Source organism: Oratosquilla oratoria, chromosome 12 (assembly GCF_046742065.1).
Source record: "Oratosquilla oratoria isolate Oo_2021 chromosome 12, ASM4674206v1, whole genome shotgun sequence".
Classification (NCBI taxonomy): domain Eukaryota; kingdom Metazoa; phylum Arthropoda; class Malacostraca; order Stomatopoda; family Squillidae; genus Oratosquilla; species Oratosquilla oratoria.
Genome location: NC_134788.1, coordinates 33,211,956 through 33,227,212, shown reverse-complemented (window position 1 = coordinate 33,227,212; position 15,257 = coordinate 33,211,956). Strand labels below are relative to the sequence as shown.

The 15,257-nt window shown below is 36.5% G+C and overlaps 2 protein-coding genes across 3 annotated transcripts; one reads left to right on the top strand and one right to left on the bottom strand.

Annotated features, from left to right (window-relative positions):
* Positions 1 to 4,246: 4,246 nt before the first annotated feature.
* LOC143031332 (uncharacterized) lies at positions 4,247 to 9,994 on the top strand. Of its 2 annotated transcripts, none has more exons than XM_076195025.1 (2): positions 4,247 to 4,378; positions 8,141 to 9,994. In XM_076195025.1, the coding sequence occupies exon 2, from the start codon at positions 8,430 to 8,432 to the stop codon at positions 9,219 to 9,221; it is 792 nt and encodes a 263-aa protein (XP_076051140.1). In that variant the 5' UTR covers positions 4,247 to 4,378; positions 8,141 to 8,429; the 3' UTR covers positions 9,222 to 9,994. The 2 variants fall into 2 exon arrangements, with proteins under 2 accessions (XP_076051140.1, XP_076051141.1); XM_076195026.1 differs by lacking the exon at positions 4,247 to 4,378 and adding an exon at positions 4,492 to 4,689.
* Positions 9,995 to 10,207: 213 nt separating this feature from the next.
* On the bottom strand, positions 10,208 to 14,882 carry LOC143031336 (uncharacterized). Its single transcript, XM_076195035.1, has 2 exons — positions 14,753 to 14,882; positions 10,208 to 11,532 (listed from the first exon to the last, which is right to left on the bottom strand). Exon 2 carries the CDS (start codon positions 11,246 to 11,248, stop codon positions 10,880 to 10,882), a length of 369 nt encoding a protein of 122 aa, XP_076051150.1. The 5' UTR covers positions 11,249 to 11,532; positions 14,753 to 14,882; the 3' UTR covers positions 10,208 to 10,879.
* Positions 14,883 to 15,257: the final 375 nt, after the last annotated feature.

Below are 15,257 nucleotides of genomic sequence, written 5' to 3'. Positions count from 1 at the left end.
AGATGCATTATGTTTCTATGGCATTCCAGATTGTGTCAGAACAACAAGGAAATCCCACCTTTGAAGGAGAGCCAGCATATCTGACACTGCATCTGCTGCAAGGACAAGATTGACAAGAGGTCATAGTAATTTTCTTTAAGATGTCAGGATGTATAGATTTCCAGATAAAAGAGTAGGTTTGTGGGATAGATTAGATGAAAATATAACCCAAGCCAACACTACAAAAGAGTTCAAGGCAAGGTTTGATAGATGGAGTAAAAGAGCTAATGCTAAATAAACGTTGATTCAGCCCCACATACTACAGCTAGGCAAATTCAAATAAGTAAATACACACTACACGGACAACATCACTCCCATAAACAAAGACACTGGCCTACAATTCTTGTATTACTAACATTTCCGACCTTCAAACTTCGTCTGATTTTAGTTTGTATCTGTCAAAAAATAAGTGGATGAAAAAATAATAATAGATAAGTAAATAAGTAGATAGATAAAATTGGTAAATATTATAGAAACAATAGAATAATTTTTTTTTATTAAATGCATTTATTGGCAACAGCCCACTTTTTACACAAACTATTCTTTCCATCCCACAATAACTGATCCTGTGGGAAGAGGGTGGTCTGACCTAGATGATCTTACAGCCACTTGAATTTAATTGAATGTGGAAATGTAGCATTGGTAACTTTGTGGAAATATTGCAACTTTGAGCATTGGTGTCATCTATTATTATATATTTCATGTGATCTAGTTAGTGAAGAGTGTTTATAATGTGGATGAATTTATTTTTTTCTCTTATTGTCTTTTGTCTGTGCCTAGCGATGAAGAAAAAGTGCAAAAGTTAGATGTCTGCTGCTTAGATGTCGTAAACTCCATCTGTAGCTGGGATGATGTTATTTCAGCTGGGACCTTGTCCACTGATCACCGATCACTTTTCGAGCTGGCTTGTGTTTTGTGGCTCTTAAAACCAGAAGTGCAAAAAGAATATTCTCCCTTGAAAATTCATGTCTAAGTTTTATTTTGTTATAAATTTCAATCTCATCCAAAAAGTAAACAATGTAAAGCAATCTTGACTTCTTGGTATGAATTCATAGGAATGTTTTAGATTCATTTGGTATTTATAAGATCCCAAAGCATTTAGAAATTTACAATCACAAGAAAACTTCACAGTTAATGAACAAAAACAACTTGTAGACTTATCATGTAGTCACAACTAACACCACAGTCGGACAAAAGATAGAGTTGAGTAAGCGAAACTATGTATTTCGATTGCTAACTGCAATCCTCTTCAGTAGTACAAAGTGGAATGAGGATGCTGTCTTAAATAGGAATCTTTTACAAAGAGAAAGGAACTGGGAAAAGAATAAATGTCACTACCCAAACCCTTATATGACATGAGGTCAGGTCAGGGGGAGGGGAAGGAAACTTGTTAACAATTTGTTTGATGATGAATAATGCTGATATTATATCTGGAGTCCATTGACCCTTGGAAATATTCAATCAAAGTGGATTCCACCATTTTCCTTCTGAATCCACAGCCAGATTTATTATAAGATTGCATTTTTTCCAATTTACCTGGTGATTAAATTTATTCACATGTTGAAACACGGTTGAACTTTCTTGACCATATTTGATCCTTTTGTGTTCATTCAATCCTGCCCTTAGGTCTCTCCCTGTCCAATTTATGAATGAAAGATTACAATATTTACATGGAAGGGAGTAAACACCTGGGATATGATTCTCTCTCAGCCTCTGGTGAACATTAACTTTTTTATTAATGAAATTGGAGTAATGAATTAAGTTTATCTTCTCTGGGAAGAAATTTGGACAAATGGCTTGGCTGAGGGCTTTATCCAGAAACCACTGAGGGAAAGGTAATTTTGTTAATTGGGACCTGATGGAGATTAATTGATTTTCTAAAAATTGGGGGCTACAAATCCTGAAGACTTGGAGAAAAAGACCCAAAGCTACACTTTTAATTTAATCTGGGTGATGACTAAAGAAGTGACGGTAACTTCCTGAATGGGTGTTCTTTCTGAAGACAGTGAAGGCAAGCCTATTCCCATTTGTCATGATCAAGTTGTCTTTGGGGATTTTGTCATATTTCCCCATTCTACCTTGAACTTGATATTAGTTGTTAAATGATTGAATTTATCTAGAAAAATATCAAAGGGACCCCAACTCTCATCCCAGAGTGAAAATATCATCAACGTATCTGAACCAAATCATACCTGGGGGTTTTATTGTTGGAAGAAAAACATTCTTGAAGTATTCCATGTAAAGATTAGCCAGAACAGGAGAAAGGTTAGAACCCATGCTACAACCAAACTTTTGCTTTAAACAACATTTGAAAGGAGAAAACATTAGTTGACACACAGGTGCGTACAAGCGCAATGATTTTGAAAACCGGAAGGGGGAATTTGTCTTGGAATGCTTGTAGCTAGGTTTCTAGAAAGGACAAAACATTAACACAAATGTTCATAAATAGACAATGTTAAAAGTAACTATGGTCTAAAATGCTAATATCCTTAATTTTCTGGGTGAGAATCTTTAGAATGTTTTCAATGGGAGTTGGAAATTTTACTCACAAATGGTGATAACAAACCCGCAAGCCATTAGAAAGCTTGCTAGTGCACGAACCCCTGTTGGAGATGATGGGCCTTAATGGGGTATCCTCTTTATGTAGCTTAGGGAGGCCGTAAAAATAAGGCAACATAGGAGTGAAAACTAAGTTTAGAGACATGTTTACTAGTGGTGAGCACAATTTTTTTTTTTAAATTGGTTTAACCTTAAAATCTTATTGCATATGAAAGACCATTTCATTAGAAACAAAAATACTTTTTTCATTTTTTGAAATAGCTTGAATTTTTGGCTAGACTTTATTATAGCAAAATGTGGGAATCAAGGGTGGTAATTTGTAAAGATTTTGGTAAAGAAATACACAAAATCTAAACCACTGGTCCAATTTGAATGAAATTTGGAGTACATGGTTTTATGTGTCAACAAATCACACGGGTATGTCAAAAACAACGTGGGGCACCTGCATCATTCCAAATTTACGTTTCCATGGCAACAATTATGTTGTCAAAATAATCCATAAAATCCAAACTGCTGGTTCAATTTAAATTCAACTTGGCATATAAAGGTTTTATTGGTCAACAAATCACATGAGCATGTCAAAAACAATGTAAAACCCTCCTTGTTAACACAGATCATGTTGCCGTGACAACGATTAAGACGGTACACGCGATTTTGCGGGTGAAATTTTGCTGCCGCACTTTTGAGCGACCCATTCGACAATACTCGGTGCATCGAAAACTGGCCGTTAAGGCGGAGCATGGGGATTTCCCCTGTGTTGCCACATATAATTATTTTATAATTTTATTTTATAATTTTATAATGTTGCCACATATAATTATATTATAATTTTTTGTCACACATCACCACTGAGGTAAAAATCAAAGCAATGTTTTCTATACAAAGGTTTCGTTTCCTCGAGTCGTGGACATGGCATATGAGCGAAAGAGAGCGACGTTGCCACTCCATCCCTTCTCTGGCCACGCCCCCACACAGCATTCAGAAAGCATTGCATCCACACGCACGTTCTCGCCATGGATGAATACATTGTATATATATATATATATATATATATATATATATATATATATATATATATATTATAGAGAGAGAGAGCGGGCGGGCGGGTGGGTGGACGAGCCGTGGGGGCCGTGTTATCTGTGGAGATGTGGCAACACCGGGAAATTCCCTAACCCTGCCTTAGCGGCCAATTCTCGTTGCGCCCAGTATAGGTTCTCCCGAGTTTGAACTCTGGTAGCGTTCATTGCATGCGCAAGTGGTTCAAAATGTGTTCCTGTTCTAGAAGTTTACCATTAGCCTTCAAAAATAAAAGGATTGCCGTTAGGTGGCATCAAGCGGGAAACTCTGACTATCCAAAACGCATTTCCCACGGGTACATATAGATCTGCATCATGAACAACGATACTGAAATTGTTGATTTACGGGTAAAAATAATGTGGAATGCACAAATAATAAGTTCATATGTTGCTTTCTTCCATTTGAATTTTTACTCAAAATCAACTGCCGCTGCAACGATCTAAATTTACGTTTAAATCGGTGAAAATTAGAAGAAAAAAGAAAAGAAAAAACTACATCTAAACTAAAACATTTTGAATTTCCTGAGTATGAGTCTAACGCTAACAGAGTTCAAGCTGAAGACATCCCAGTCGAAATGGCGGCGTAAACATTACGTTCGCGATGGTGGCGCCGCTTGCGGATGTGCGCGCAATAATCTGTGACGAAGCCGAATAAAAAGTGGGCCTTTAGAAACAGGTTCAATATTGCAAAAGTTATTGAGGGGGTAAGTTATTGGAGAATTAAATTTTATTTGGGGTTAGGATGTTCATATTACAGTGAAATCTATCAAATGGTGATGAGTCTACATCAGGAGAAGGATAACTGTGCTTGAACTCTTGGGGCTGGCAACAGTCTCTTCTGGGAATCAGGAAGGAGTGAGGGATTCAAACCCACAACGAAGTGAACACGAGATCAACACGATTCTGGTCAAGCCACCAGTAGACATGCTACAAAAGAAATATGGGAACCCACAAAGTGTTATGATATAATTTACAGAATACGCAGAAGTTACATTAGTACAACCACATATTTTGAGTTAAGATTTACTTTAGTCAATATAAAATGTGTCAGGTTCCAAAATCCTGATTACTTGATGAATGGTGTAGATTTTATGTAGTACACTTGTCTTTCTTTTGAGGCTTTTATGTTTTTCCATTGGTATCAAATGTTCTGAACAAAGTAAAGGTTTAACAGACATCACACATTTTGTAAATATATATATGTATATATATATATATATATATATATATATGTATATATATATGTGCATATAAATATATATATATATATATATATATATATATGTATATTTATATATATATATATAAATATACATATATATATATACATACATATATATATATATATGTATATTTATATATATATATATATATATATATATATATATATATATATATATATATATATATATATATATATATATATATATAATCTTTGTGAACTTAATTATTTCTAGAATATATGTATATAGTATATACAAATGGGTGATTCCTACAAATAATCTAATGTAATCAGAAACACTTTAACCTAGCTAGACCTAACATAATCTAGTAAGACCTAACCTGGAGAGCATGTTAACTTTGACAGCATGCCAGGCATTTCTTAGTAGCATGCTACTTGTTTTTGAAACTATTTACTTTCATTTTTGCAATCCAAAGGGAGTAGCATGCTATTGACTTTTGCTGCTGGGGAAAGTGGATAGTTTGTTAGGAAGAACCAACAGCAAGTTTTGTTGATCATGAAGTGTTCACATGAGCCACCATTCCTGGGATTTTTGTATGAAATATAAATAGAATTGGATGCGCATATTATTGTTTATGTGTGAGTTTTTTATTCTCTACCTTCAATTGTCACTATAGATTTATTCAAGCATTGAAAACAATATAAAGTCAGTGCTATTTTTTTCACTTGAGTACCACAGTAACAGACTCCAAAAAATAACTCCATTAAAAAGGTTGGCCTAGGCCTACACATTTCTATCATTGCATATTGCCAACCAGGGCTGAACCCATAACCTTTTCTACTTCTTCACTTTCTGTAGCTTCCATGTTTGTATTAGCAATTGAAGTACTGTTACACAGTCTTTCAGAGTATACATATTGGGATACACGGTACGCATTTACAAGGAGGGAGGAGACTAGTTGGTGGAAAGCCTTGTTATTGTTTTCAATAGCTGTTAGCCAAAAAGTCACCACCAAAACATTCTCTGCGTGATGGATACACAAGAGATTGCTAGTAAAGCAAGCAAGTAGCATGCTAGTGAGAAATACCTAGTGTGCCACCACCTTAACCACTTTGGTACATTGATGCCTAAGTGGGTGTCATGAGCTAGCATATCAGACACCACATCTACTACAACAACTCATCATTTGCTCTACAAATGACACAGTCAAATATTTACCTAGTTGTATTTTGTGGGAAGGGGAGCTATGGTCGTGGTGTCCTGCCTTTGTATCTCGCAGTGTCTAGTTTGCTTTTAAACTCATGAATGGTTTTTGCACATACTATTTCATGATCCAGTTTGTTCCAATTGTCCAATACTCTATGTGGAAAACTGTTTTTCTTCAGTTCTCTTCTGTAGCTATGTTTTTTTATTTTCTTTCTATGTCCTCTTGTGTTTCTCTTGTCCCAGTTTAATAAGTCCTCTCTATCAAGTATATCTGTGCCTTTCATGATTCTGTAGATGGTCAGTAGGTCACCTCTTTCTCTTCTTTGCTCCAGCGTCGGTAACTCCAGTTTAGCCAATCTCTCCTCGGCTCGTCCACGTTTCAATTTCCAACGGATGCCTCCATCGAGCGATTCTTCAGTCTGGACTGCGATGGCAGGGAATTAAAAGTGATTTGTGATTGAAAAAAGATACATATGATAGGTATATGTGCACCAATATCACACATCTTAATATGAAGGGTCTGCACATGAGTACACCAGCGGCTTGTCAAAAGCAAAAATTCCTGTGATTAGGAAATGTAGAAAGAATAGTTATTCCTACATAAATCATATTTTTTAGTTTTCTCTTACCACTAGGTTACATTCTCTCATCCCAGACACAAACAAATAGAATATATCTCTGAAATAGGTTTCATTGAACAGAATTGGTTGCTAATATATTTTAGATTCATTGAACACTTGTGAAGTCCCAAATTATCTGGACGATTGTAAGCACCAGAAGAAAACCATATAAATAATGAATTTTACTTATATATGATCAGGCACATGGTTGAATTGTTCCATGTCAGTCAAGTTATTATGGTTGTGTCTTTAAAAAATACTGGAATTCCTCAGGATACTGCTGTAGGTTAGTAACTAGATAGAATTTAGGATTGGCATCCTGAAACTGACTCAGAACCAGTGGAGGAAGTGGGCTACAAGAGAGAAAAATTGGGGTTAGGGTGTTAATGCAATCAAAGCTCTTTCAAAACAATAAAAATAACCACCAATATCTTTGGATGTAGTAGTATATGCTCTAGTTCTAAAATATTGACATAACCAGTTATTGGAACCAAATATTTCATTAGGAATGTTTTATGTCAGTTATCTTAAACTATTTAAACCAGACCAAACCTTTCAGACTTATGTAATCCTGCATGCATAGGTTATGGACTTAAACTTACAATATTTGATAACTTTTAATGTGATTCTGATCTTCTCTATATTGCAAACCAGTGTTTCGGCCTCCACCTCTACCTCCCACATCCAGTTGAGCAAAGTAGGATAACATTAAGTAGGGATAGAGAAAAACAGTGGTATGTAACAGAAACTATGGGAATTTTTAGAGTAACTGTCCATACAATTCAAGTTTGATAATAATTGTTGCCTTGAGTTTCACCAACTGGAAAACCTGCATCCCCACAGTGGCTGGTAATGGTTCTCAGCCCTCCAACAGATCTCTCTGGAAAGAAACTGTGGACTGTTGTCTGTGTTTTATAGGTGTGTAGTTTTCTTTGTCACTGGCTGAAAATGGTACGAGGGGAACAGTTGCCAGTTGTGTGCTCTCTGCATGTGAAACGGTGTAAGAAATATAGCTGAAGTTGATAGAGATCATGAACCCATTAAAAATTCAAGATACTCAGTTCCTTTATCAAACAGTAGAGGAAATGATTTGGCAAGTGTATTGAGCACTGTTTAGATGAGGGATGATAATTGTGTCATTTGTTCATGTGAGTTGTTTGTTCATCTGGTTGTCATTTCCCCTTATTTCTAATGCAGTATATCTGAGCAATATTTTTCTTCTGTTGGTGTCACCATCTGTTGTATATCTACCAGAGACTATTATTTGTGTAAATATATAAAATGGTGTTTATAAAGCATCACTTGGGTATGAGATGACCTGTATATGAAATGGCTTCACTTCTAATATTTTGTGTTACAAATGTTAGATTTTAACGTCTAATTACAAATAGGCAAATATATATTTGGATTGAATAAATTCCAGCATCAGATGGCTGATTGTTCTTTTCTTTGGCAGGACAGGAAATAATCATCCCAGTGTCAGCGGAGAAGTTACTCAACGTCCACATATATGTCAAATTCATGAAAAAAACAAACTAGTGTATCATGTGATTCAGCTTGTTTATGAAAGTATAATGAAAACCTACATAGGAAGGATGCCTTTCCACTGTGGCTTTGGTGATGCAACTTCCTAATAAGAGACTGATCTTGCACACAACTTCCAAGCAAATACAGTCACGAAGCCTTAGAAATCTGACCTTTGCAATATAGTTTCCTCACAAAAACGCCATTTCAAATATCGCATAATGACAGACAAAGGAGAAAAGCGTTTTAAGTGTGGCATTTGTGATAATGCTTTCTCAAGGCAGAGGGCTCTCAAAACTCACATCAGGTCTCACACTGGAGAGAAGCCTTTTGAATGTGATGTTTGTGCTGCAGCTTTCTCACACCCTCGTGCTCTCAAAAGGCACATGATGTCTCACACTGGAGAAAAGCCTTTTGAGTGTGGCGTTTGTGCTGCAACTTTCTCACGGCAGAGCGTTCTCAAAAGTCACATCATGTCTCACACTGGAGAAAAGCCTTTTGAGTGTGGCGTTTGTGCTGCTGCTTTCTCGCAGCAGGGTGCTCTCAAAAGGCACATCATGTCTCACACTGGAGAGAAGCCTTACAAGTGTGACCATTGTGCTGCAGCTTTCTCACGAAAGGATGCTCTCAAATGTCATGTGATGACGCACACAAATGAAAAACCTTTCATCTGTGATATTTGCAATACAACTTTCATAAAAAAATTTCAGGTGAAAATCCACATGATGACCCACACAGGGGAAAAGCCTTTCAAGTGCAGCCTTTGTGATGCATCTTTCATACAAAAATGTGCTCTCAAATGCCACATGACGACCCACACAGATGAGAAACCTTTTAAATGTGATCTTTGTGATGGAGCTTTCTCATTGAAGAATCGTCTCACGAAGCATAAGAAGACCCACACAGAAGGAAAGCCCTTCCAATGTGACTTGTGTCATTCAATTTTCCCTAAAAAATGGCTTCTCAGAAATCATGTGACAACCCAGCATAGGAGAGAAACCTTTCCCATGTAAACTGTGGAATGCAACTTTCTTACAGAAGATTGTTCTCAGGGGAAGAAACCTGAAGTACCATCTTTACTCTTGTGCTATCTTGATTGCTAGTACACCATATATCTAAACAAGAGAGTCCTGTGGTAATTTAGAAATAATGTATATACCACATTTATGCATTAGAAAGTATAACATTAATGTTCTGTTGATGATTATTTTAATCTGTTAAGCCATAAGTAGTATAGATTTAAATCAATCTCACTGTGATTCTTTAATGGATAGATTGTGGCATTTGGCAGATGATTTCAGCTGTGGTTGCATTGTCTGCCCATTTAAGGTTAAGAAATTAAATCCTTCCACAGCATTTTACAAGTATTTATTTTAGCATTCACTAGGCACTTCATCCAGCCAAGAGAAATTATTCATTTCCACTATACCCCCCCCCTAAAAGTTGGTAATGAAAAGTAATTAAAGTAAACATAGGGTAAGAATACTACTAAATATAACTACAAGTTCTTTGAGAAGTAAAGGAGTAAATAGGACTTTGATGTAGATGTTTGTAAACCCTGGGTTATCCAAATATTACAATTCTACCTCAAAGCATGCAAGTAAGATTCTAGGACTGAAAATATGATCTGATTTCTTAATTCCAACTATCTTCAACCAATTATATAGATTATCAATCTGTCCAGATTTAGAATATGATAGATATGATTCCCAAATCTCATACAGATGGGTTGGAAAGAGTACATTGTTGATAAAATTAGCTCCAAGTATGAGAAACAAATCATACATAATATACTAAAAAAATATTTGAACACATTTATCTGAACTGGTAACTCAGAGGAGGTTTACCTGTAAACAATTGTGGAATAAAAACAAAGTAATATTGTTTTGCTGCACAGTAGCCTACACCTCTTATCTGCACCCATCACACTCAGTGGTGTGATGAGTGAGGCCAAAGAGAAGAATGCACTCTAGGATGTAGTAGTGCATGGCTTCTTTTGCCACAGCCCCACAAAGTCTGCAGTATTCATGATTGTCTCACCCTGTGTGTAGCACTTGTCACCCACAACAGTATCCAAGGTGGATCCTGTTGACGATAAATTCTGCCTGTCTACCAGGAGACAGGTTGGTGCCCTCACACCTAGTTACGAGATAATACTACTGCACTGAGGCCGAAGTAGCAGTAAAGCTGCTATGGTGGATCCTGGCCATCATTTTCTTTTATTTTTATTTATGCTAATGTAATTATTTTGTGTAATCGTGGGCATCAGGGGAAGTGTGATCCTGCTGAACCTTGTTGCTGCTTTGGCAGCATCATCTACAGTTGTGTTCCTTGGAACCCCAATATGACAGGGGATACAGTGAAATATGGCAGACCTGTTTTGATGGTGAAAGAGGCTCAACGAGTTCTGGAATAATGTTGTTATGCAGACATGCAGATGTTCCCCGCTGTTTTGACCGACTGAATGGCGTCAGTAGCACTTCTTAAGTCCGTGTGGATCACGACTATCCCCTGTCCAGTAGAGAGGGTCTAATCCATTGCTTTGGAGATGGTAGCAAGCTCTACCTGTAGCGTGGATCTGCCGATACTTTTTATAGTATGGTCACCACACCAGCGGCCAGATAAAGGTAAGTACATGTAAATTGAATGTTACATCGTCATTGTGCAAAATTCAGGGCATAAACTTCCGTTTCTTTGAACCCCTCGAATGTTCAGCAGCAGGGATGTCTCTCTTCAGAATCCAACAGTAATCAGCCATCATGACTGCATCCCAGCATCCCTGATACCTGGTCTCCATCTCTTTTATGCCCTGATGGAATATCTCCCCCTGTTCATCACTTATCGATTCCAGATTCTCAGAAAAGCAATCCATATGTGAGAATAAATAATGCATTTTGATGCTCATATTGCATCCAAGGTTTCTGAAAGCAGTCAGCATATTGGTGACAAGTTCTGCATAATTCTTGGCCTTGTTGTTGCCAAGAAAGTTTTTCATGATCAGAACAATAGCCTTCCATGCTTCCAGTTCCACTTCGTTCATTAAGTTTTCAAACTCAAGATTTCTGATGAGCAGATGGATTTGAGGACCATCAAAAATGCCAGCTTCAACTTCTCTATGGTTAATTCTGGAAAAGCATGGCACAAGTAAGTGAAGCAGTCACCATCCTTGTCTGGAGCTTTGGTGAACTGTTTAATCAAGCCAAGCTTGATGTGCAGTGGTGGGAAGAGGATCTTGCCTCTGTCTACTAGAGGACTGTTGATGATGTTTCTTGCTCTGCAAAGCACCTATTCCTCCCTCACAGGCCAGTCCTTCATTGTGTAATGCTGAACAGTGTAAAAAAAAGAAAAAAAAAAGTCATAAATTGGTTCATGCAAAATCTTCAGAATTCATTTATTGCAAGACATGTGAAAGAATTTTACATCATATTACATGAAAATACCCATGTATGTCAAAAAATATGTAAGCAAAACCAATGTGATCTTTGGACTCGGCACACCAACATTATCCTAAATCAGCTAAACAAAATGAAACACTAAATTTGGTGTTGACCAGTGTAATCATATTCAAACTTGAAAACGGTTTGGAGAAAGTGGGATAGATTAGATGAAAATATAACCCAAGCCAACACTACAAAAGAATTCAAGGCAAGGTTTGATAAATGGAGCTACTGCTAAAAGAGCTACTGCTGAATGAGCATTACACCTAGGTGGATTCAACTAGGCTGATTGTGCTTTCCTATACTTACAAAAAGCCTTTGACAAAGCACCACACAAAAAATTATTTAAAAAATGAAAACAGGAATGCAATGGATGGAGGATTTCTTGCATGGCAGAAAAATGAGAGTGGTGATCAGAGAAAAGAATTCAATTTGGGATGAGGTGATAAGTGGAGGTCCACAAGCATTGGTTTTGACTTCAATAATATTTGCTATTTATGTGAATAACATGGATGAAGATGTGGATTGTTACAAGAGCTTCTTTGCAGATGATGCTAAATAGCTGAGGAAAGTGGATACTGAAACGGATTGTGAATTACTACAGAGGGTCCTAAACAAGGTTTAGAAATGGAGCAAAAAATGGGAAGTAGACTTCAACATAAAGAAATATAGCATAATGAAATTCGGAAAAAGTGATAAATAAATAGATAAATAAATAAACAAATAAATAAAGCTATATCAGCACAATTTAAGATTGGAACAAAGGAAGTAAATAAAATGGGATCTGAAAAAGACCTGGGAGCAATTATCTGAAATGACATGTTGCCTGATAAACAGATAAACAAAAGTGTCGGAGAATCTTACAACTTTATAAGATCGATATATTTGGTTTTTACCTATTTAGACAAATAAATGGTTAAAACAATACTAGTCACACTAATAAAGCCTAGACTAGAACATGCTGCTACAATATGGGTATCCAATACCAAAGAGAATATAAAGAAAATTGAACGAATCAAGAGAGCAATCACGAAAATGGCCCCAACACTTTCAAACCTGTCATATGAGGAGAGACTGGCTAAATTGAAATTACTGACTTTGGAACTAAGTATAGAAGAAGGCGACCAGGTGACCATTTACTCAATCATGAAAGGCACAGAAATTATTTATAGGACTCATTATATTGGAATAAAAAACTCAAAAAGGATAGTTATTGGGAAAAAAAAAAAAAAATCCACACTGAGTGGTGGATATCTGGAACAAACTGGAATAAAACAATAGTATGTGCAAAAACTATACACGAATTTAAGAGCAAACTAGAAACTGCGAAATACAAAGGACAGGACAGCATGAGCACAGCTTCCCCTCCTGTAAGATACAACTAGGTAAATACTGGGATCATCACTCCCATAAACAAAGACATTTGCCCACAATTCTTGTATTACTAACATTCCAACCTTCCTTTAAACTTCATCTCATTTCAGTTTGTATCTGTCAAAGAGATATAGAAAATAAGCGGATAAAAATTAATTAATTAAAATAATTAATAGATAAGTAAATAAGTAGATGGTTAAACAAATAGAATAGGTAAATATGATAGAAACAGTATAAATAGAATATAAATATAATAAAGAAAAATAATAGATGTGTACATTGGCAACAGCCCATTTTTTACATAAACTATTGTTTCCATCCTACAATAATCAATCTCATAGAAAGAGGGTGGTCTGACTTAGGTGATCCTACAGCCACTTGAATTTTGTGGAAATAGCCGCAACTTTAGATATTACTGACCTATTTGGATTGCTACCGTCATAAGATGTAGTTTCCCGACGTTTCTCGCACTGGTATTGTGTTATCATATATTTCGTGTGGTGATCTAGTTAGTTAAGAGTATTTAATTACAATGTTGCTGATTATTTTTCTCTTGTCAGTATCAGAAGCACACAATAAAAGTAGGCGTATGTCTCTGTGCCGAGCGAAGTAGAAAGAGTGCAAAAGTTAGATGTCTGCTGCTTAGACGTTGTAAACTCCATCTGTAGCTGGGGCGATGTTGTTGTAGTTGGGACCTCGTCCACTGATCGCTGATTACTTTTCGAGCTGGCTTGTGTTTTGTGGCTGTCAAAACCGGAAGTGCAAAAAGAATAGTCTCCCCTTAAAAATTCATGTCTAAGATTTCTTTTGTTATAATTTTCAATAGTTACAATGGCGAAGCGTGAAAATTATTCGCTTCGGTCCTTACCCCTGCTACGAGTTGAAGTCGGCTCTCTGGTGAAACAGGAAATGGGGTCGCAGGCAGCGATATTTCCTAATCTCGGGAAACAATAGCGTTCCGAGTTCAGAGAGATTTATACCTCCAGTAGCTGAGCGGTTTAAAGCACCGTCTCGGTAGCCTCTTGGCCTCTGGGCAGTAGGTTCGAGTCCTGTGCGCGACGGCAATGAAAATTATCTGATTGATGTCGCAGTCCACTGGCAAATTTCTCACACCTCATCCAAAGAGTAATTAATGTAAAGCAATATCGACTTCGTGGTATAAATCTATAGGAATATTTTAGATTCATTTGGTGTTTGTAAGATCCCAAAGCGTTTAGAAATTTACAATCGCAGAAGAAAACTACACAGGTAATGAACAAAAACAACTTGTAGACTAATCATGTAATGTTTTGACCATTTTAGGTGCTGAAAACTTTAGGTATGAGCACAAAATTTTCACATTTTGTTTAATCCTTAAATTCTTGTTGCATATGAAAGACCATTTTATTAGAAACAAAATATTTTCATAATCTTTTAAATAGCTTGTATAATAAGGGAGATATGATTTTTCTATTCCGAATTTTTGGCTAGACTTTATGATAACAAAAGGTGGAAATGAAGGGTGGTAATTTGTATAAAAAAAAAAAAATTGTAAAGAAATACACAAAATCTAAAACTTATCCAATTTGAATGAAATGTACAGTACATGGGGCTTATGGGTCAATAAATCACGTGGGCATGTCAAAAACAATGTGGGACACCTTCATCATACCAAATTTCCATTTCCATGGCAACGATTAAGTTGTCAAAATAATCCATAAAATTCAAACCGCTGGTCCAATTTTGCAACTTACCAAAAAGAACGTATGACCCTCCTTGCTAACACCGATCATGTTACCATGGCAACGACACGCAAATTCGCGGGTGGCGTCACCATCGCGGATGGAATTTTGCTGCCCCAACTTTGAGCGACCTAATCGACTAGGTTCTCCTGAGTTTGAATTCTAGTAGCGTTCAGTAATGTGCATGAGGTTCAAAATGTCTCCCTGTCCTAGAAGTTTATAATCAGTCTTCAAAAATAAAAGGATTGCTGTTAAATGGCATCTAGCTGCAAAACCTGACGATCCCAAACATATTTCCCGCAGATACATGCACATCCACATCATGAACAAGGATACCGAAATTGCTCATATCTTGGTAAAAATAATGTGAAAAGCACATATAAAAAGTTCACATAATGCTTTCCTCCCTTTAATTTTTCACTCGGAAAATTAATTGCCGTTGTAACTATCTAAATTTACGTTTAAATCGGTGAAAATTCGTCAATTTTTAAAGAACTGCATCTCAACTTCTAGAACA